The 23,779-nt window shown below is 46.3% G+C and overlaps 2 protein-coding genes across 4 annotated transcripts; one reads left to right on the top strand and one right to left on the bottom strand.

Moving 5' to 3' along the window:
- Nucleotides 1–231: 231 nt before the first annotated feature.
- Nucleotides 232–5,984, top strand: si:ch211-198a12.6 (uncharacterized protein LOC563253 homolog). 2 transcript variants are annotated; one of them, XM_060073248.1, is made up of 2 exons: nucleotides 232–472; nucleotides 2,689–5,984. In XM_060073248.1, exon 2 carries the CDS (start codon nucleotides 2,811–2,813, stop codon nucleotides 4,512–4,514), a length of 1,704 nt encoding a protein of 567 aa, XP_059929231.1. In that variant the 5' UTR covers nucleotides 232–472; nucleotides 2,689–2,810; the 3' UTR covers nucleotides 4,515–5,984. The 2 variants fall into 2 exon arrangements, with proteins under 2 accessions (XP_059929231.1, XP_059929232.1); XM_060073249.1 differs by lacking the exon at nucleotides 232–472 and adding an exon at nucleotides 498–1,152.
- Nucleotides 5,985–6,554: 570 nt separating this feature from the next.
- Nucleotides 6,555–23,361, bottom strand: stox1 (storkhead box 1). 2 transcript variants are annotated; one of them, XM_060073246.1, is made up of 4 exons: nucleotides 22,588–23,361; nucleotides 10,814–10,966; nucleotides 7,681–10,474; nucleotides 6,555–7,047 (listed from the first exon to the last, which is right to left on the bottom strand). In XM_060073246.1, exons 1-4 carry the CDS (start codon nucleotides 22,919–22,921, stop codon nucleotides 6,894–6,896), a joined length of 3,435 nt encoding a protein of 1,144 aa, XP_059929229.1. In that variant the 5' UTR covers nucleotides 22,922–23,361; the 3' UTR covers nucleotides 6,555–6,893. The 2 variants fall into 2 exon arrangements, with proteins under 2 accessions (XP_059929229.1, XP_059929230.1); XM_060073247.1 differs by having other exon boundaries at nucleotides 22,655–22,856.
- Nucleotides 23,362–23,779: the final 418 nt, after the last annotated feature.

Raw genomic sequence — 23,779 nt, 5'->3', positions numbered from 1 at the left:
TAGTATGATGTGGTATGGCATGTTATAGTAATAAATACAGTATGTCGAGTTTAAGTTTTTTAATGTCCTTTAATTACTTATTTAAGTTATAATAAAAAGGAATAAAAAGACAAAATGCAAAAACGGTGAAGCCCAAGTTTCGTTGAAAAACAAATCTATACCAATTCAACTAGTTGTTGCCAAATTATTCACAATAAATAATTTAGGCCTAGGCATGATTGCTCCTGGGCTGTAGGCGGCAGTAGAGCAGGCCACGGTGGTGAAATGACAATGATTCGTTCCCTAAAGTGTGTCGGTTTCTCCATCGTTGGCGCCAGACGAGCTGTGGCGCGAGCTGCACAGAGAGGGAGGAGAGAGAGGAAGACCCACCAGTTTGACGAAGCGCAGACCAACCCGCTGCTATCTCCACTCTTTAGTTTCAAAGCTTACAACCGATATCTCTTCCACAACAACCAAAAACTGTGATATAAAGGTGGGTGGCCGTTTTACAGATACATCAGTTATGGTAACGATATAAAGCAGGTTTATTTTTTATTTTTTTAGACATCTAGCGACTATCACAAGTTACACCGCGCAGTGCCTTAAAGCTTTGTATGAGGATTAAGATGACCCCATAGTGTCTTGTTGAAAACAGCACTGCTGCCTTCTAATGTCTGAATGTGTGCATTTATCTCCAGATACGAGAAGCATACTGTCTGTGTGTACAGTAGTGGAAAAATACACCACACAGGCCCATTATCTGAAATGCTCCGTGGCAGCGTTACGCATGATAATATTACATTTTAGGGGTAAATCTGCTATGGCGATCTATAGTGTGGCCAAAAACGCCATTTTACTTTTGTAGGTGCTTTGTTCCAATTTGGCTTGACATACAAAACTTGGTGTGTAGGTCGGGTTAGGCGTTTTTTTTATATCAGGCTTCCGTTCTGTTTGGGTGCCAGACGCCAGAAGTTGTGGATAGCCGTGCTAGCGAGCTGGTTTAGCCGGCTAGTTAGCCTGGTGGTGCGGCTAGGTAGCCAGCCTGCTAGCGCTGTTGTCTCCTGCTATCCCCGAGCAAGGCCGCCATTGAGGCCGTATTTGCTGCCGCATTAAGGAGGGCTTTGGTCTGCAGGAAGCGCCCTTCTACTTTTAGACCACGGTTATTTCAGCAGCGTATGTATTTCATTGATTAACATATGTCACGTTTGAAATTCGTTCGTTGGATGTATTGTTTCGTCATTATTGTGTTTGTCTCCCCGGAGGAGAGGGTAGCCTTTCCCGGGATTTTCACCCCCGCGAATACCCCGTCGCTGCTGCGTTAGCCATCTTTGTTTCAGCTAACAAGCTTCACGGCGAGGGTGTAGCGCTAAATATAAACGGGTATCCTTATACGAATGACGACGGTATTGGTGGATGAATTTAAGACGCATTTGTATGTTTTGATTTTGCAAAGTTGTGGTGTTGGGGGTCCCGATTCCCATGGTATTGTGGATTACGTGGCATAAGATTAAGTTGTTTTGAAGGGCGGTAGCCGAGCTCGTCCCATGCTAACTAGCGGCAGCCATTTTAGAGCAGACTAATCTGGGCTAGCTGGAAGTGGTGGTGTGGCACGACAAGATGGCCTGGTAATTCTGCGCACAATGAGGATTTCCGCGTTGCTAAGCGTATCCTAGAGGCGGTTCGAAAGCGGTCTTATGACTTTCGAATTATTTTTGCTCTGAAACTGGAGCGTATTTGGTTGTTTGTTCAGGCTAGTAACACATACCCGCTAATTGCTGGCTATGAAGCTAGTTAGCTCGCTATATTCGCAAACATATTAGCCGCTAACACAATACTGTTACCGTTAACCAGTTCTCCCATCGTAGCCAGCTAACTAGCGGCTATGTAGGCTATATGTAGCTGTTTAGATAGGCTAACAACCGTCAGATGCTTATAGGGGCTACAACTCACAATATTGATCAATCCCTTTGCGTTTAATGCCTTAAGAACAAACAGAAAGCACAGTCGATTGCCTTTTAGATGGCGTACATGATGTGCTATCCGTGCAGATTTTAACTATGCATTTCAAGTGGGGGTCCATTCAGACTTTATAGATGTTTTTTTGGCTACTCAGGTAAAGCTCTGCTAGGCGCTAAAAGTGTATGCCAAGTGCTTATGTAGCACGTGAAGTTGAGCAGTTCACTAGCAATTTTGGGCATCTGTCAGATATTTATAGAATATACCAAATACGTTGTATTGTCACCATTAGCTATTATGGTGAGGATTAGAAGAATAACTAAATATGAACAGAACCACAAACTGGATAACTTGTACGTTATATGGACTAGCGAACAACAGTCAATAAATAATATACAATTGCATGTACATAAAATCTTGTATGGTGCAGATCCGTCCCCATGATCCTCCTGATACATTTGCTTTGAATGTTATATTATGATATATATATATATACATCATAGCAGATTCTTTATTTTATTACTAAGAATTCATAACACATTGGAAAATTTCGCCAAAATTTCCTCTTAACTTAACACCATATAACTGACCTTTTAAAACTCATGACCTTTCTACTAATTATTTAGTAATATATTTTGCAGGGGCAGATACTGAAAGAAAACCTTGAGTGTAACTGTCTAACTTTGAAAGTATTTATGTTAGGAAAAAAAAGGCATTGCAAACATGTATATACTTTCTTTTCTCCAATTGCAGTACGGCTTGACCAGAAAAGACTTGTGTGCAGCGCTGAATCAGGAGGATCTCCTCTAACCCAAGTCCCTACAAAGTTATCATCCGGCAATAAAACGGAGGTCGTTGGGCTGGAGTGTGTTCTCATGGCGGAGTCAGAGACTGAATGTGACACACCCGGCCTTGACACGCTTGGGTCGGAGTGTGTCATAGCCCACAGCCAGGTCGACCTTCACTATGGTGCAGAGACGGAGATCATGACTGAGGAAAAGCGTGGTTTAGAGCTGGAGATCCATGGCTCGGACCTGGCCAAGATCCAGGGCCTAGGCACAGAGCTTGGAGCGGTGACCTGTGTTGAAGCCATAGTAGCGGAGACGGACCACGACTACATCAAAGTGGAGCACGGCGAAATGCATTGTTTCACGGGGGACGTTAGATCGGCTAACTTCGGGGAAGTGCTGCTGAAGGGCGAACACGACCACGTGGTGAAGGTGGAGTCGGACCACGGCGGGGAGCTGACGGTGGAGTCAGAGAACGGCGTCATCATCCACGAGGCCCACGGCCTGCAGTGCAACGAGTGTGGTGAAATCTTCGGAAGCATCGCCGATCTTCACCAGCATTTTGAGATCCACAAAGATCTCAACCCGTACATATGTGTTCACTGCGGTGAGAGCTTCGCTGTGGAAGCCAGCCTTAAGCAGCACATGAAGATCCACATGAAAGAAAAGCCCTACGTCCCCACCGGCGTTGACATGGTGGGCAAAGGAATGATGGACTCCTTCACCTTCAAGTCTCATCAGATGATCCACCTGGCGGAGAAGCCCCACCGGTGTTCAGAGTGCGGCAAGAGCTTCGCGGCCGCCATCACCCTAAGAGAGCACATGAAAATGCATTCGGAGGACAAGCCCTACAAGTGTACCCAGTGCAGAAAGAGCTTTGTGCGCCGGAGGCATCTGAAGAAGCACCAGGAGCTCCACGCACGCGACAAGCCTTATACGTGTGGCCAGTGTGGCAAGGGCTTTGCCACCACTTCCAACCTTAAGCAGCACCAGAAGACCCATGCGGCGGCCATGGGCGACAAACCCCACCGCTGCACACAGTGTAGCAAGTGCTTCGCCGCCGCCGCCACCCTGAAAGAGCACCAGCGGGTCCACTCCGGCCAGAAGCCGTACAAATGCAACCAGTGCAGGAAGAGTTTTGTTCGCAAGCGCCACCTGAAGAAACATCAGCTTGTCCATGCCGGAGGTAAGCCTTACACCTGCTCCCAGTGCGGCAAGGGCTTCAACCACTCCTCCTCCCTTTCCCGACACCACAAGATCCACCTGCGGGAGAACAACATGTACGCCGCCGTGCCGAGCGGCAAGGGCTTCGGCTACGGGAATGCCGTCAAGAGGGAGCACCAACAGGGCGACAAGCCCTACATGTGCCACCACTGCGAAAAGGGCTTCAACCATTCCTCTTCTCTGTCGCGGCACCAGAGGGTCCACTCCGACGGGACCTTGTACACCTGCCCCCACTGCGGAAAGCGATTCAACCACTCGTCCTCGCTGACCCGTCACCAGAGGGTGCACATGGATGATAAGCCGCATATTCTCAGCCATGGTCAGCAGCAGCAAGATCGAGAGCAGAAGCAACTGTTGCAGCAGCAACTGTTGCAGCAGCAGCAGATGCAGGAGTACAACGCAATCCCCTCGGGAAAAGGGTTCTCCCATACCATCACCAAACAGCGCCTGGCCGACGGAGACAAGCCATACAGATGCTCCCAGTGCGGGAAAGGCTTCAACCACTCGTCGTCGCTCTCCCGGCATCACAGGGTTCACAGTTGTGCTAATGAGGCAGCTGTGAGATGATTTGCAATTGACCCTCTTATTATATTGGAGGTACCCCGTGATTGTTCTGGGCATAGTCAGGACCTTTTGAATGCTTTTAAAAGGAAACAAAAAAAAAGTGATTTGATATACTAACAATGTTACCTGGACGGCGCTTGCCCCTCTGACTTGGCTATTTGAGGCTGAATTCAATGAAATATACCTTCAGGCAGGCATATGTAACTTCATGTGATGTGGCTCACTGGGCGACTGATTGGTGATCAAGAAAAGTTCTATTGTCTTGAGGATATCAATTGGCGATTTCTCCTATCAGTCCATGTTTAGCAAAAAAAAAAAGAAATTCTATGTAAATAATTGGAAGATTTCTTTTATATATATATATGTATAGGTTACTTGTGTGCTGTTATGATCCAGAAGATGACATTTTTGATAGCAGGATCCACTCTGGCGCCAACCCATTTTTTCCCCCTTTTTCGCTACCATAGTAGCGTGCGCTACCAGACACTTCATGTGCGCTCACCCTGCAGTAAAACAATTAATGTCTCGAATCAAACAATCTAACCTAATCAATTCTTCATCCTGCTGTTTTTCTTTGTTTCTCCCTTCGTTTAGACTACATGGTTTTTGTACTGTTGTACAGATGGCAGATTTAGCCTAGGCCTGCCTCTCTGGGTTCCATTTTAGCTTTGAGGAAAATACGTAATGTTAAATAAACATACTGCATAGCATACTGCAAAATGCCCCGTGTCCTTATTTAAAGTTTTATTTCCCCCGTGAACTCGAGCATCACCTGAATGCAGAGGCAGATTCTTCAGTGGTTTGTAGTAAATCATTTATCTGTCTACTGGATAGCTTAATCTTGTGATGTTTGATGCAAAATTGTCACAATTTGGTCAAACTGCTTATTACAATGTAAATATAAAGACGATTGCAAGACTAAAGAGAACTTTCTTCAAGATTACCCACCTGATTCCATGGGATTGCGCTCTATTAACTGGTCTGTGTAAAATATCTTTTACAAACGTGTATTTTTTTTAGACATGGTTTGGGTCATGTGAAAGGGAACGAGAAATACAGTTTTTATGGGTGGTGAAATGGTGAGCAATATTATCTTTTGGATAACAATTGTGCTTCAAATTGTAGCATAGGTTTCTTGTGTTAGATAGGTGCCTTATTGCATGCCATGTAGAAATGTATGCTAAGCAGTTATTTGGAAAGAAGTTAGGGTTTTCAGGATTTTCGTTCTTATTATACTTACCCAACATTTTAATTTGAAGTCACTGATCCCTTTTTTCCTTTTATTTTTGCTTTTATGTATATTACCGTTGACACTGTTATGATCATTATTGTCTTTAATTTCTTCCATCCTTGTCAATGACCTCCAATGTAGAGCAAAATAACCCATGATCAGTAAAGGCCTTGAAGGGGAAATCTGTAACATCTTCCGGATTTGATTGGCACATGTATGGATCAATAAAGGTCATTGACTCTAGTTTCCTGTCTCTCTAGTAATCTGAGCTGAAATTTAGATTACGTGATTAATTACTCTGAAGAGGTTTGGGCCAAGGATATTGGAAGGCTGTCGTGGTTCATTACCGCTGATCTGGAGCTAGGGGGAGATGTGCCTGCAATTTTTTGCATTTAGCACACGGTGGCGCAATTTATCCGCCGTACTGCATGCCTGATGCAGATTCCAACATCTAACAAGGTGTAACGTAATCTGGCCATTCACTTGGGAATAGTACATGAGAAACTTGGACAAAACAAGTACTACCACTACAATCCAGAGTGGTGGCTGATTCACTGCCTGGGTACAGGCATATGCTCTCTAAAAATGTATCAATAAAAAGCAACTCATCTACTAAACAGCCATTGGTTTTATGGAGATGTGGGCTGATAAACCGCTGTTAAACCAACCAATCCCTCTAGAATCACACAGTGCTTTCCAAGCCTTGCTGGAAGGCAGTATCACTTCCTAACACTCAATGATAAGTTGTCCTTTAATCCTGGACCAGCAGCAGTGTTAAAAGTCGTGTTTTTCAAGTATCAACTACATGAAAATGTATTTTTACATTAATGATTTATTTTTGGATTATTTGACAAGACAAAAATCTAATGCTTGGACGAATCCTATTTTCCAGACACTGAATAAAAAAAACGTTCAATGAGCAGTAAATAGCTCCTACATTATAAACCACACAAGATCATTTGCTCTGTATACATGCGGCTATTAGAATATATTGCATTACATCATGTACAAAACGAAATTACACATATGTACATAATACGCCTTGCATCCAGGCCACTGGGTGAGTCTTGTGTTGTTGTGACGGGGGAGTCATTCAGAAACAATTAGCCCCACTCCCCTGACGGGGCAGACGGAGAGGCCCCGAGCCCTCACTATACATTCATAACGGGGGTGAGCTGCAGCAGGGAGCTCTGTGGCCGTATAGTGCTGCTCTTGGAATGCAGCTTCTCCAAGTTCTGCAAGAAGCCTCTCTTCTTCAGACCCTCCAGAATCACTGTGTTGTTGGTGGCCAGACTCACGCGGGTCCTACAGAACAGAACGCAAACACACACACATTTTCTTAGTTGACATATGACCTGCCCTCCAAATATTATAATGTATATAATAATATCCATATAATGGAGTGAGTTAATTGCAAATGGTGTGTTTTTTCTTCCCTTCATTATCTCATGAAAATATAAGAAAGTACCATGGCTGTAATCATACTTATTATGATAATCACTGCCTCCTGTGTAAACACTAGGTGCTGTAATTGGCTACATACTGTTTATTCAGCTTCATTGCATTCATTCATCTACATAAAAGGTAAAAACACAAGTTGTTGAGGCACTCAATTGGACATCTAACCCAGAGGTTAACTATCGCCAGTATAGCTTATTATCTTTCCTTATCCCTTGAGCTTCAGACGGTTGCACGTCCACAGATGGGGGTATAAGCCCTCCGGCAGCACCATGAGCGGATAGGGCTCCTTATTTATATAGTACTTAAAGTAGCAAGAAAATATCATTAACATTACTAATTACAGTGATTTCTTTAAAATGCATGCTGTTAATGAGAAGGTAGGAGTTGGGCATCTTTCACTAGTACCTTTTAGCTAAGAGAACACTATATCCACTAACACGCTATCCTTTCCCAATTAAAGATAAATGATCCATTTACCTCGGGGAGTCGATTCCACTATCCCCTGTGATGCTCTGGCTTTCTGCAATCTCCCCCATGTCGCCGCCGGCTCCACTGGGCATGCTCCGTCCGACCACATGGCTCTGAGGGGTTCCGTTCACCAACACCCTCTCCTGTTGCTCCTCGGTGGCTTCCTGCTCCAGCTCCGCGCCCCAGTGAGCAGACTCGCCGTCCCCCTCGCCGACGGACCGCCGTACGGTTTCGGCGTCAGATTCAACCTCGCTCGTCTGGCAGTAATCAAAGATGCTGCTGTCCGCCGGCTCGGGGGGTTCCAGGCGGTCTAGGCCGACACTGGCCCCCTGCCGTGGCTCGACGGTGGGCAGTGTTGCTCGCCCGGTGCCCGCCTCGCTCTGGATCCCTGCGGATCCACTGATCTGACTGTGAGGTTGATGGCTCCAGCTGTTCTGCCTTAGTCTGTTGGGACTCAGAGAGCTTTCCCCCTGGGTGGCTGCAGTGAAGCTGTCTGTATGAGCCATGCTGCCCCCCCATTCTTCTTGCCTGCTGGGATGGGCTGGTGGCGGGTAGCGGCGGGGGTCGTGGGTCTGAACGCGGGGGAACTTATGGTACTGCACATCGGAGTCGTAGTCCGGGTAAACCACATGGTGGCTGTGATGGTCAGCTAGGGCTGGGACGTAGGGTGGGCCGTCCACCATCTCTTCCTCGTTCAAATACAAGGAGCTGCAGGCGTCCTCGTCCACCTCTTCGTCCTGATAGAGCCGCTGGTCATCTTCCTCAAAGTCGTGGCTGTTTGTCAACAAGGAGCCGCTGTCGGCAGCCAGCTCCGGCCGGTTAAACAGTGCTCTATTCACACCCACGGCCACGTTGGCTTCGGCCACCTGTTGCCGTCGATTCGCGGCGAAATCTCCCGGCTGTTGGTGTGAGTGGAGCAGATCAGGCCTGTGCAGGTTATCGTCCTGTTTCTCGGCGTGCCTGAGGGAGTGTGTCCGCTGAAGAGACGCGTTCGCTTTAGTCCAAGGTACTGCCGGCTCACGCATTTTAAGCACCGTGTCGTACGGATGAGTAGGGAGGATGACATCGGCATCAGAGTATGGTAGGATGTGAGCAGGGACCTCCGCCGTCGTCGTCGTCGTCTGCTCCACCTGGTGCCTGTGGCTGTCTGCAGAACCCCCGCCCTGCCGCTCATGCATAGGCCTGGGTTCGTCCTCCGACGCCCTGGCCTCCACGTTGCCCGGCCCCGTCTGGTGTCTGAGCTTGTCGTCTATCCTAAGCGTGCTGCTCTGAGGGTAGACTGCGCTGTAGCCTGAGGGCAGCTCTCGGCTGAGCTTCATATCCGCCCGGAGGTGATTATCTGCGGCCAGTTCCCCCTCGCGGAGACAGGCATATTTGTCATTGGGTGTGCAGGATTCACCTGCATGCTGTGTGTCCGGTACAATAACTTTGGTTGGATGTGGATCCCATGACTTGGAACGGAGCCCTGTCCGCTCCTTCCTCCCAGCCACCGATGTCCGGCTCTCCTTTGTGTCCCGCCTCCTATGCCCTTTGTTGTTGGCGATTGTTCTCTGGCAATTGGTGGTGATTGATGCCGGGGTTGCAGTGTCACCAATTGGCTGAGCGTGGAAAGGGTTATCGATGCGCTTTTTATACACACACTTCTCGTCAGCCCCAGCCCTGGCTCCCTCAAGGTGCTCCGGCTCCTCCGCGTGGATGTCTGGTTGGAGTCGAGAGGGGACGATATCTCCCTCCTCAGGGTATTCGTCCTCACATAGGGTCTTGTTCCTAGCTCTCTCCTTCTCCTTTTCCCTGTTCTTCTCCCTGGAGGAGTAAGGCCTCCGCTTGCTGCGGGAAGCCTTGGGGACCGACCTCCTGCCCACCCCGGCCCCCCGCGATGACTGATGGTGCCGGGGTTTGGAAACGGTCAGGATTTCGGTTGAGATTCCCTTATCCACGCCTCTGTCCACCCGCTCCCCCTTGTCAACGACTCTCTCCTGCACCTTCTCGATCGCTCTCTCCCCTCGGTCTTCCAGCTTCTTCATGAGGACCGTGTGCCGCGTCAGATTGTCTACGGTGAGTTCGGGGTTGATGCGTTTGATGATGGCGTGCTCCAGGTCACGAGGTAGGTTGTTGAGGTCTTCCTCGTCCCGCACCGGCCATTCCTCCGGAGGAAACTGACCCGAGAACGAGGTGTACTCTTTCTTTGGCTTTTCCTTTTTCGCGCCGTTCCTCCAGAAAAGACTGAGGCCGAACTTCCTCCCCGACTTGCTGTCCTTGCAGTCCTTGTCCTTGCGGCTGGTGGCGTTGGTGGTCGCCGTGGTCTTGCTGAGCTCGCTGGGCTGGTAGTCGGCCGCCGTGGAGGTGGACTGATGCACCAGCGTTGGCTTGTGCTCCGACGGCCGCGGCCACTTCAAGCTCTTGCCCGTGCACTCGCTGACAGACACGGTGACCGTCGAGTGGCCGTCGGGAACCACGGAGGGCGGGACGGCGGCCACGGCGGTGCTCGGCGTGGCGGAGACGTTAGCCGTCGCATGGGGGGGCGCGAAACAGCTGCAGGACTTGCAGTGTGCCACCAGGGGGGCGTGGGCGCTGTCCACATCGCAGGCCTCGTTGCTCAGCAAGTAGGTGATGGGGGGCGGGGAGGGAGGGTCGTCCCCCGAGGGCGAGGCCCACCAATTCTTCTCCCGGACCAGGCTGTTGGTGATGAAGTAGGTCTGCGGCGTCACGATGAAGTAGCCCTCCCCCGTGTGGTAGATCTTGCGCTCCTTGATCAGCGCGCCCAGTGCGTTGTACAGGATGTCCTGAGTGGGGATGGTCATTCCTGGACGCAGAGCACAAAGGAACAAAAGTTAAATCACAATTTGGGAATATTAGGGATGGATTGTATTTCAGGACAAGACTGGATATGTATGTAGGCTTGCTGCCTTTATTTAGTATGGGCTGAAGATGTATTTCTATTACTATTACTCATTTGACAGATGCTTTTATAGGGATATCAGCCATTTACGTAGAGTCAATTCAGAAACATTAACGAGCAGATAAGGGGTAAGGTATATTGGTCAGGAAGGTCAACAGGAAGGCTCTGGACATAGGAGATCGAACACAGTGCCTAGTTGGTAGTCAAACATCTGAGTCACCAGAGTATGTAGCGTTGGGTTACCTGGATGGGCTTTGCTCATGTGGTTGACGAGTGCTTCCTGGGAGACAGTGGTTTGGGATGAGTTCATGTCTGAAATGGCCGAGCACAGCACCTCAGCCAGGGGAATAAACTGGGACTGCGAGACAGGCAACATCTGGATGGGGGACAAGTCACCTGAAACACAAACACAGACACATTCCCGGGTCAAACAGGTGGGTCTCGCTATAATTCACACAGTTTAAAGTATACCTGGGTAAAATAGCAGTGGCCTCTGACTTCTTCTTTGCCATAACAAACACACTCCTATGCAGGAACTAAAGTTCACATTCCTGACCATGGCCACATTTTAAATCATGACTAGGGTGGTCTACTCATGTTGGTTATGTCAACCTTGCCTCGATGCTATTGAAATTCCTTCTATAGAGAGGCAGGCCACAGAATTCCATTACCCGCCAAGAACTGACCACAGGTCTGTCTGCTGGACGGATCATATATCCCACCCGCCACCCCCCATAACATTAAAACCCATTCTCCATCCCGTTGGGGATTGCCCTGTAGACCAAGGTTCTGCGATAAGTAAAAGACAAGGAAAGAAAAATAGGCGGGACGGAAAGATGACTCTGAGACATTTTGTCCTTGTAAAAACACTGGTTCGACTTCTACATTACACAGACTCCCAGATCAAAATCACCATCCTGGACCAGAATTTGGGGTTGACTTGTTCACAAGCTTTGGTCAACCATCAAACAGAAGCCGCAGGGCTTTGAAAATATAGAATGAGTGCTTTTCAAACAAACGCAGAACAACACAGGCATTTTAGAGCCGTTTCATCTCTCCACCAAAGACTCCCAAGGAGCAACCCCCCCCCCCATACATAAATCAGACAATTAAATGAGTTGTACTAAGTGATTGGTCTCCCTTTTAGGGACCAGGTTTTCACTAGCTCTGGTCTGTTTTGTACCACGAGAAAAGGCCTTAAGGTACAGTGACATCAAAGCTTACCAACGGCCATATAGCACGTGATCTATTACAACCCTGATATATTGTGGACCTATTGACAGTTGGTTGTCAATAATTAATCTGCCTGACTGCATGTTGACGTGTTAAAACAACAGGTTGCTTCTAATTTGCTCGAAATGTTGTCTGTGACCGACAAGAGGCAGTTGTAATGCTGTTCCCCCGCAGACATAAGACAGTGATTTATTGTTTTTTAAAAAACATTTAATTCCAAGCGGAAAGGGTTGAGATAAAATACCAGGCCAGGTGGAGGTGATACAGCTCCAAATTATGTAGAAACAATGATGGTGTGTGTGTGTGTGTGTGTGTGTGTGTGTGTGTGTGTGTGTGTGTGTGTGTGTGTGTGTGTGTGTGTGTGTGTGTGTGTGTGTGTGTGTGTGTGTGTGTGTGTGTGTGTGTGTGTCCCATCAACCCTAGGTCATTTAGTGAAAACACTGCCAAGCTTACTCTCTCTTTTAAGTAAACATTTACAACATTCACACTTGAGCCACTTTTAAAACAGAGCACATAAACCACTAATCAACTGCCATACTAGATTGCACACACACACACACACACACACACACACACACACACACACACACACACACACACACACACACACACACACACACACACACACACACACACACACACACACACACACACACACACACACACACACACACACACATTTACACACTTCAACAAACATAAAGGATTTTTTTTTTTTTTTTTCAATGTCAAAGAGTTACAGACAAAAAATATGACCAGACAGTTTAGTGCAGGATGATGAAAAGGTTCTACCTAATCAAGATGGAAATGTAATTTCTGTAGTGTATTAATCACAAATGCAATTTATATTTTTATATTAATGGAAAATCTGTTCAATTATTAAATGTATGAGACAACCCAGAGTTCATATGATCTCATAGTATCATTTTTCTCTCTTTATCCAGAATACATTAATTATTCGTTCTATATGACTAACTAATTTAAGTAAATAGCTGAGTGTGTGCGCGCGCGGTAATCCCCCACCCCCCTTCACTACCTGCTTCTAAACAGGATGTCCTGCTGGAAAGCTCTTATCCCATAAGCTAACTGAAAAGAGAAATGTCCTGGGGTGCTAAGGCGCTATGTAGCACATAGCTAGCGTCTTCTCCCCTGCTCCTTCACAGCAGCCCAGACCAACGTTACAAAGAAGACCCGAGAGATAATACACTGAAGCAAGGGTGTTTGTGTTCAGGGCAGAACGTTTATTTGGAATGAAGTCTGGGTTGCTAGAGGCAGCTTTTGAATTGGTGTTTATTGAGACTAACATTAGCGGGCGTGAGCGTATAGTGGAGGCTATGGCGTGCTAACCGTCTACTCCTTCCTGGCTGGTGGGGGGAGTTAACGGGACGGTGACAGTACTTTGTGTTCCTGTAATCCAAGACCCGGTACGCGGACATTACACCCATTGTCATACACAGCATGAATTGAATACCCTCGCAGATGCCTTGGCAACGGAACCCCCGTGCCACGGAGAGGAGAAAGGCGGGTAAGCCACTGGGCCAATGGGACTGTGAGGCAAGGCAGGACATACTCCAGATGCTGCAGCACTGGGCCCTGTTGTGGTGCCTTGAAGTTTACACTTTATTGAAGCTATATAACCGTAATCAGCAAAAGATGTGTGGAACGTTTAAAAATGATGAGTCGCCTCAATTGAAGTATTGGTTAATTTCCCTGCATTAAAACACACACCCATGTCATAAACGACATACAGTCCCTGCGAGGCAACAGCTGCTCGCAGTTAAGACGCAGAAATGATGGGAGGATGATTGAAATCCCATTCGGTCGTTGTAGCTGATGGGGATTGACGCAGATATTCCCTCATTCCTCCGCCACCATAGGTCGCTGCCTCCTGGTTGATCAATACCATATGGATCCACATGATTGCGTGGGCTTAGCTTAGAATCCACATGGCGCATGAGTCCCATTTCATGATTGATTGCATTACCTCGAATGCTCTCACACAATAACCTCTCACATGCACACTAGATCCAAGAAGTTCAAGAGCCACGGGCCAATGGCCAGTGGATGACCAGCACACAGAAATACATTTCAACCCACCACAAGACTGAGATCCCATGACAGAAGATTGTTGAGCCAGTTGGGCTTTTTGGCTGCAAGCATGTCTATACTAAACCTGTGCGTGCCGTTCTGCAGGAGAGATGACTTCATATGCATGCAATAAACTCTAAGGGTCATTGATAGAAGTAGCCTTCTGACACACACAACCACACACACACACACACACACACACACACACACACACACACACACACACACACACACACACACACACACACACACACACACACACACACACACACACACACACACACACACACACACACTATCACTGTTTGTGAACTATAGCATTGATATCAATAAGGCAAGGATTGTTGAATCTGCTGATACTGAATGAATGAGCAAGGCCCCTCCCATTGTATCGTGTGGTCTTTATTAGGTTGTTGTTTATTCCCAGTCCTTGCTGCATTCCAGATTTCCCAGCTAGTAAATTATAATTCAATTCAGGGGGAATTTCACAGAGCAATACTACAAAGTTGTAAGTAGTTGTAAATATAGGAAAATATAGGCAGAAACAGACTCAAAGCCTACAAGGGGGAAATGTTTACACCAAATATAATCATAGGATCAAGGCCTTGACCTTCCACCATAATGAAATCCATGGTGAGATCTAACCAGAAAAAGTGAGCTTTTTTCCCACAACCATCCCCTAAGGGGCGGTCCCACATGCACACACACCCCAACACACGCACCCGCACACAAACACATCCATACAACCACAAACATTTCAACACACATTAAATAACACACACACACACAAAAACACACCTGAAATTGTTCCTAGATCACACACAAACACCCAACTCACACACACATACACCAACACACACACACCAACCCTCAACACAGACCCACACTCACTTATCTCATCCCTCAATCGCTGCTATGATCTCTGCAGTAAACAAACTGCTAATCTTTCTCACCCTCATTAGAGAGGCAGTGTGTGTGGCAGCAGTCAGGGTGAACTCGAGGCGCGAGGCTAAAATGCCAGCGCTCGCCTTTTGTTTTCACTCACTGATGGAGACTGTGTGCAGGACAAGCTTCGGTGAGTCTGAGGGACGCCAGGGAGACATCCAAGGGGAGCTCTTCCATGTGTGTGTGTGTGTGTGTGTGTGTGTGTGTGTGTGTGTGTGTGCTCAGTAATCTGAGAGATGTGCTGTGATTTATGCTGCCACGCCCTCATTGTCCCACTGCTGTGTTGTCTTTGTCTTGGCTTCCTCATATCTGCTGCACTTGTGGGCCCCCCTCAGTGGCACGCCCTTCTTTGTGTGTGTGTGTGTGTGTGTGTGTGTGTGTGTGTGTGTGTGTGTGTGTGTGTGTGTGTGTGTGTGTGTGTGTGTGTGTGTGTGTGTGTGTGTGTCTGATGTGCATGTGCATGTGACTGAGCACTCCAGCGTGTGCATGTGTTGCACCTGCAGTAAATGACCCAATAAACCAAGTTAAAGATCCTTTCACACAGTAAAGTCTCTCCTCTAGCCCACTAGGCACCAGCATTTCTTTTGCACTTGTTATCACAAACACAGCACAACTTCTGTGTACCTTTTTTGTTTACCCCCGATAACGTTTCTTTAATCTGACAGTTACAATAATTACTATTAAGTTGAAGGGTGGGTCGGGTACTGTTAAGGAAAGTGGTACTGTCTAGTATACCGACTGACTAGTACCCCACGGCTGGTTGGTACTAGCCTAGGGGTCATCTGTAAAGTACTAAGTACTGCGTAATGTACTTTGTGAATACAAAAGCATAATATAGAAAATACCACTGCTACAACCCAATGTCTAATGGATGCCTTTATATAGCATTTGATTTGCAACAATAAGATCGGTCCCACATTGGAACCATTAAAAAAATATGAACTCATCGTGTTATGACTGGGAATCAGTGTTGAAATCATTGAGAATATAACTAAAGTATTACTGCCAGACAGACTGCCAGACAGACACAGAAAGACATGCTGACCGACTTAAATTGTTCAATTTAACTTGTAGAAATACAATAGGAATTGTCATTGTGCGCTTATATACCAACATCTTGGGAGGAAAAACTAAATCCCTCAATGCAACTCTTGTGGTCAAGCTTTTCAGAGTTGCTTTTCATGCAGGCTGTGAAGAGAGAAACAGACAAGAGCATGTGTTGACTGGGGTCACCATAGAAACCCACAAGTGGGCGTTTTTTGCTTTCAGGCAGTGTAACAAAGAATGACGACAAATAAACAAAAAAGGGCCCAATCTGCAAGTGAGCACAAACAAAGTCAACAGCACCAGAACGGGGCAACCAAATTGCTTACACATACACACAAATTAAAAACTTGGCATTAAAGTCACACAGTAACTATTTTTTGCCAACTATTCACTTATTCGTATTGATGGAGCAAGTTGTGTCAATCCACATTCCATTCTAAAAGTGAGTTTGGGACAGAGAAATAACAGACACATGATCCGAGTGCTGTGAAAACATATGGAGCACTATCAAAATTGCCTTGGGAAATGTTCCTTATTTCCCATGACCACCCGGTCTTTGAAAGGTTTGACAATAGAGGAATTAACGTGTATTCTGTTCCATAGCCGAGAGTGCCATGTTGTAACATTATACAATTACCACTCCTGAATGGTGCGGTGCCCTCATTCTGTTGATGCGTTGACAAGATGTCAGAGCTTCACAAACTAACAGCCTTACAGCTTACACAGGTAATACTATGATTTTTGTGGACTGTGGTTTTAACATACCTTTAATGGAATAAAGCTGTAGTAAAGAGGTTGGGATTTTGAGGTGGTGCAATTGTGTGGCCTTCATAGACCAACGCTTCTTTCCTTTTTCAATGATTTATTTGCCCATTCCTTCCTTTCCACCCTCACCCCATGCATGCACGCATACGAGCCCATGCGCACACACACACACACACACACACACACACACACACACACACACACACACACACACACACACACACACACACACACACACACACACACACACACACACACACACACACACACCAGAAAATAACCATTTACAGCAACAACTTCAACAACATTTAATCAAGCATGAGGGCAGTCATTGCTTGGGCACAGACGAAAGCCATTTCCTGCTGATTAGTCTGTGCAGCGCTCCATGCTTGGTCCTGTCCCAGAGTACGAGTCGTCGCCGTCGGCCACGTCTGCTGACTGAACCCTGCAGTCTCACTTTCCCATAAGTGCTCGCAGTGAGGCACTTTGACCTTGCCCCCATGAAGGTATGAGCTGTACCGTGTAAGCCATCCAAATCTAATACATTGCTGGGATCACATACTCTAACGATTATAAAAGGTAAAGAAAACATCCTGTCAGCAATCTGAAGGCTAATCGCAATGCCATATTTATAACAATATTGAACCACCCCCTTCTGGGTGGACCCCCTTCCCTGGTCAGAGCAGTGAAAGAGTGAAGCTGAACGCTCCACAGGGTAGGAGAGCAGACGGGTTCAGAGGTACCCCGTATCTGTTGTTTTTGGCAGCGGGCCATGGGTATCAGAGAGCTGTTTTGTGTGGGTCCATACAAAGGGCTGGCTGGCTGGTCTGGATTGGGGGCAAAGAGCTTCATCGTCCATTGGAGAGAATCTACTGCCTGGCATTTCAGGTGTGTGTGTGTGTGGAGGCTGTCCGTGTTGCCACAGAGGCAGAGCGCAAGCGGGATTTAAGCTGATCCTGATGTCTATGTCTCTTTCTCTCTGTTCAGCCTCTTGTCACGTATCAAATGATATACATTTTTGTAATCCACAATTTGGTTCATAAACAAAAAGGATTCCACTGAATCTTACTTCTCCATGTACAGGAGTCTTCATATTAATGTGGGATCAACATTCTATCCCTGGTTTATTATTACGTGAGGCCAGATGGTCGAGTTAACGTGTGATATATTTGGACAGATATGAGGAAAGAAACACTTGGGACTAGGATACTTGGTTTATAGTTTCCTCCAAAAACATTCCACTGGCGGTTTTGCGGCATGTTATAGATTGGACTCCCTGCTGGGAAGGAATAGGCCATAGGAATATATTATATAAACTTAATAAAACACATGGGTTAGGTTAGGGTTCAAATATATGATGCCCTCAAAGTGGTAGGCTGTATCACAAGCTAGGGAGCAATTTATTTTAAGAGTCATACATCTCGAGAGCGAAGAGAGTCATAAAATGATGTTTCAGCATCAACATACGGTGATGTAGAAAGTTATCCCAAAATAACCACTTGCAATATAAGAATTGCAAACTATTTTCATATAAAAAGGCATGAGCTGTAGCTGAGAGAAACACATTCAAATAATGTGTGTATAACAAAATGTATTTGGTTTGACTAGTATCAGCAATTTTAAGGTTGGATTTCTATGTAGGGATGAGTATGGCGTGATACAGTATGTAAACAGATCACACAATGTACACACATTCACAGGTAAGGTGGCCTTTGGGGTCTTATACAGTCTCAGGTTAATCACTTTCTAGATGTGTATGTTGATACTAGAAACAGGTGTCGAGAAGCCCTCATAAACCACATCAGAGCATGTATACGCGTCTGTTGAGTGTGTTGGACCGCGGCCAAATATCAAGTACTTAACTCGCCCCACCTCCCTGTTATTATAGACAAGTAGTACAGAAAGAAAGTACCTTCATCGCACACCTTGGGTTTTACCGATCAGGAAAGTATTAAATGAAAATCCTAAACGTTATTAGAGTATGTTATGTGGGGTACACCGTTTTATAATAATGTGTTGCTGTGTAGATAAACTGGTACAGCATGGCACGCCAACAACACTGCCATGGTTATGGGTTCGAGGCGACCATCCATGCTAACCATGCACTGCCGGTAACATAAAATGACTTGGATTAAATTGGCCACCAAACACTGCTGTTATAATAAATATTTAAAGTGTCTTGTTTTGGGGTCCAATTGAAACACCTGGAGATTCTATAATAAACACACAAACTTTTATCCTCGACTCGACAAAAAAACAGAAAAATAGGCAACACTCTGTGACCCAAAGGTGGCCAGTTTGCAAATAGGTCGTAGCTTTTGACCTTTTCTGCTTACTCAGGACAGGGTGGGCCATTTAGCCCAAGTAAGGCTGCGGATGGGGGGTGTCGGGACCAATAACGGAGCATCTGGAAGAGTTATGGCCATTAGCACGGAGAGCTTTGAAACTTTTTCCAAAAAAAAAACCACATAAAAGAAGACACAGATCGTGTGAAAAAGTACAACATTAGCAAAGTGAAAAACGCCCAAAAGGAAAGAAAAGAAGGGTAGTTCTGTGAGCATGAGTTCAGGAAATGATCTCAGAGGTAAATTAAGCATTTCAGGAATGTTTCACCACCTTATGGTATGGTGCCCTAAATGAAACACTGTTTGAAATGGAACCTGGGCACAGGGAGAGAGAGGGGGAGAGAGAGTGCACACTGAATTACTCTACAAAACACAGGAAAAGCCTCAAAATTCATAGCCACAATTTGTTGAGAGATCTTATGGATCAGCACAGACTGCCCACCGTCACATCGAGGTTCAAGTCCATGTTCACACAAGGAGGCTGGTTAAGGAAAACCCTAGCCCTAACCCTAAAGGGTATTGGATAGGGACGATACAGCGCACTCTGTATAAATGATTCAGGCGCACGATCCTCGCCATGCGTTGCACAGTTAAAGACATGGCTGTAGTCCATCCAGTTAAAGCAAGCCAGGCTAACTCAATGCTAAGTCGTTGGTGTAGTTACATTAGGAGAGGTGAGCAATAGCTCAAACAAAAGGTATTTTTCCTCATGAGTACCACTCACGTTATGATGAATGTGGTAATGAATCCGGGTCGCCAGTCTCAGATATAAAACCGTCGATTTTTCCTTTTAAGTCAGTGCCGGGTAGACGAAAAAAAATGCCTTCATTTCAAATTAACTGACATTTGCTAATTTTATGGGGGAGGGATAAATAAGACAGTTACTACAGAAGGCTGACACAAGGGATAAGGAAAGCCGCCCCGGGACATCGGAGACTCGAAGCAGTGGAGGAGGAGGTGGTGGGGTAGGGGTAGGGGCAGGGGGATAACCCAAGCATTGGCGAGGGCCTTTCCCACCAGGATGATAACAACAGAGTCTGTTCATGCTAACTCTTCACCGTGCTCTGTTAACCCCCCATAACCTCACTGCAAAGCCCTTCCTCAATCAAGCCCTCGCCTCCCACCAGACTCCCCAAGCCCAGGACCTCTCGCCTCCCTACCATGATCGGAGAGCCCCCCAAGGAACGCTCTGTTTTCACAAAGCACCTTACTGATAACCAGACAAGAAGGATGAGGTATTGACATAATGAATCACAGAGAGCTATACTCTTCTTGTCTACCTACAGTTCTTTTCCACTTCAAATATAGGCCTACATTTAATCTTACTCCAACCACACCTGGTATGTCTTAGAGAAAAGCTCTCCCTAGGCCACTTATCTGATGAAAGGTTTTTTTTTTACAACATATAGCTCAAAACTGAAATATCTTCTAATTGCAAGTGATTCGTTAAACCTGGAGGACATGTCATTGCGTCAATACAGACGCGTTGTCCAGAGCCAATGGCCATGAAAGTGAAGGACATTCATCCAATGGGGAGAGGCTGTGTAAAAAGCCGCCCGTTAAACGGTGATTCACTGCAGACTGACTCCAAGCCAAAAACCAGGCCGTAAACCACGCTGACAATCCACAGAGGATCATTTCCATATAAATGGTCGCAGCACAGGGCCGGTGACTTTGTTATGCAAAGGAAAGAGGTGTCTTGTCCACAGATGTTTTGTCCTAGGTGAGACTGCTATACGGTGTGAATCTGTAAGTACATTCACCCTTTAGGAGAAACCCTAAACCACGTTAGGTCTGCTGTCGTTGCCGCATCCATCCACGTCTGTCTTGAATTTGACTCTGAGCTCATTCAATGTTCCTGTGTACATTGGAGCTTGTGGGGACCTTATGGTGTGTGTGTGTGTGTGTGTGTGTGTGTGTGTGTGTGTGTGTGTGTGTGTGTGTGTGTGTGTGTGTGTGTGTGTGTGTGTGTGTGTGTGTGCTCATGCTTGCCCACACTACATTTTAATCTTAAATCCAGAAACATGCTGCCTCCCAGCAGGATAGCCCATTCCAAGCACACACACACACACACACACACACACACACACACACACACACACACACACACACACACACACACACACACACACACACACACACACACACACACACACACACACACACACACACACACAGCCCCCCACCATCTCACAGCCACATGCACTCAATTTGCTCCCAGGTCTGGCCCCTGTGTGGTCTTCCACCCCTTCCTCGCATTCTTCCCTCATACTCCCCCTGTCTCACTCCTCCCCCATACTCCCCCTTTCCTCATCACAGGGCCCAGCCCAGCAGGGCTTGCCTGTTACTGACACTTAATGGACAGGTAGTAAGACAGAGAACAGACACCCAGGCTAAACACCAGCCAGACAGGTAAGGAGAAGGAAGGCAGCTGAATGAAAAACACAGCTGGGCCAGATGTCAACTCACCAACACTGTGTGTGTGTGTGTGTGTGTGTGTGTGTGTGTGTGTGTGTGTGTGTGTGTGTGTGTGTGTGTGTGTGTGTGTGTGTGTGTGTGTGTGTGTGAGGGAGGAAGTTTCAATCATGAATCAAGGGAAGGAAGCCTGCGTGATTTTAGCATACAGACACTGTTATTCGTTTCTGGAAATGATTGCACCTTTCTTTCTTTGTGTGTGTGTGTGTGTGTGTGTGTGTGTGTGTGTGTGTGTGTGTGTGTGTGTGTGTGTGTGTGTGTGTGTGTGTGTGTGTGTGTGTGTGTGTGTGTGTGTGTGTGTGTGTGTGTGTGTGTGTGTGTGTGTGTGTGTCAGCTGAATGTCTGTATGAATGACACAATTGCGTCATGCATTTCTGAGATGCACCCTTCTCAAATTGTGATGTTTTGCAAAATGACGTTATCATTTATTGCCCTAAAACCATAACCACAATGCCACTGTAATCTTGTATCATGTAGGTTGGGTTAAGAAATTTAAACCACCAGATGCTGGTGCAGGGAAGACTATCATTATGTCCAGGATCTCCTTCAATTTACTGCCAAGTGGCGCGGGCCTGTCCGTCATTTAAACCCCATGACATTTCGTCATGCCCGAGTTATACAGGGTCTTCTACAGATGCCTTTGTCTGACATAAACAGAAGCTGAGTTATACAGAGATAGAGCGAAGCAGATGGTGATACAGATGAAGAACCATTAGGTTTGTAAACCTGTTTAATCAACTGAGACAAACACAAGCTAGTGTCAAACTTCTAGATTCTATATTTAGAGGACAGACCGTCCTCTGTGACATGTTGCCAATGTTGTGACAGTAGGAACGAAGAATCACCCTTCCATTCAAGCCTACAGGTATAGACCATATCGTTAAGGTTGACATGCATTTGCTCAATCTGCATGTAGGCCTATGTACAAATTGCATTCAACAATGCTCCTAAACTACTATTAATATTCTGTTTTGTTTAAAATACCTTTGTTAATGAGTTGGCAACCCTTTCTGAGTTGCCATTTAAATAAAACATTTGCTTTGATTTCACCACGATTAACTGAGTTACACTTTTGTTTAATATTATCAAAAAATAATATCAATGTTGTATTTGACATACCAACAGCTTTGAGGACGAAGCCTTTTGGTGACCTGAGTGCCCGGCGCATCCATGCCTCTCTTATCACCTCTAAGTTGTTGGCGTTTCCTTGGAGAAAAAGGACCAGATTCTCCATCCATCCCTGAAAGTTCACTTCGGCCACGGCCTTGACGAGTCTCTTATTCCAAAAACTGCGAAGGTTTTGAGACCTGAAGTCGGCAAAGACATCCTGGCCACTCGCCGCAGCCGTGGTGGCGGAAGCTTTCCCGCCGGTGCGCGAGATCTCCTCGTCCCTGCCGAAAACCAGCGCGAGCGAGGCAGCGGAGAGTTGAACCGCTCGTGGTTGTTGAGACATGGCGACACTCCAGCTTACCTACACCAGAACAAAACGGGTCGCATGCTAAACTCCTCCAAAAATACAAAACGACGGGTTCCTATGAATTAAACAAGGCGTCCCTGACTACACATTGAGGTAAATACACTGCATTCCGACGGTCCCTGTCCGGGTCCAGCAGTTGTGAGGCAGAGAGGGGAGTGAAGTCTGGCTAGTTTCTCGGCTCCCAAGGTAACCGGTGACGACGGCAGACGGAGGGAGGGACCGTCAGCCATTTGTCCCAGACAGGTTTTCGTGTGTTTTGCAGGTGTGTTGTTGTTTTATTTTGTCAGAACATGCCACACCATGGCGCTGTATTTAAGCTTATTTGAAGCTTGGCACTCAATTAGAGCTGAAATATTTTGCGTCAAACCCGCTGTGCATAAGGGCATTCGTTGGATTCGTCTGGGCGTTTGAGTTGCTTGGCAGATCTACTTGTGTGGCTGTGGGGGAAAAATCGAATAAATTAACGGTATGTTTTACTTCTTAATAATAGACCTATTTAAAAATCCGATACTAGGCCTACATTGTTCCACAAATGAGTTCGCAATACAAACTAAACTTGTTTAGTCCTCGTAAATAAACACTCGTAAACAAGACGTCTGGAAAGGGTCCAGCAAAAAAAAGGATGCCTTGTAAAGATTTGGTTCCCGTTCAGCGGTTTTTATAAAAAATGACGCACCATTAGGAGACCCTACCTGATTCAGGTGCCAAAAACACACTGAAAGCTACCTTTGTTAACAGATTCAGTATTAACCCAAAATAGGAGCACTTATTTCCACTACTAGAAGCCTAAATGGCAAGTAGCTTCCCGCAGCACAATTAAACACCTAGATGCCT

The sequence above is a fragment of the Gadus macrocephalus genome, chromosome 15 (genome assembly GCF_031168955.1).
Source record: "Gadus macrocephalus chromosome 15, ASM3116895v1".
Lineage (NCBI taxonomy): Eukaryota > Metazoa > Chordata > Actinopteri > Gadiformes > Gadidae > Gadus > Gadus macrocephalus.
Note: the sequence above shows the minus strand (reverse complement) of the source record. Positions and strands in the feature narration are given on the sequence as shown.

Coding starts and splice junctions, on each gene's coding strand:
- si:ch211-198a12.6 (XM_060073248.1), top strand. CDS start 2,811: ATGGCGGAGTCAGAGACTGAATGTGACACACCCGGCCTTGACACGCTT.
- stox1 (XM_060073246.1), bottom strand. CDS start 22,921: ATGTCTCAACAACCACGAGCGGTTCAACTCTCCGCTGCCTCGCTCGCG. Junction 10,475..10,813: donor CATGAGCAAAGCCCATCCAG/GTAACCCAACGC, acceptor CTCTGCGTCCAG/GAATGACCATCCCCACTCAG. Junction 7,048..7,680: donor AGTGGAATCGACTCCCCGAG/GTAAATGGATCA, acceptor TCTGTTCTGTAG/GACCCGCGTGAGTCTGGCCA.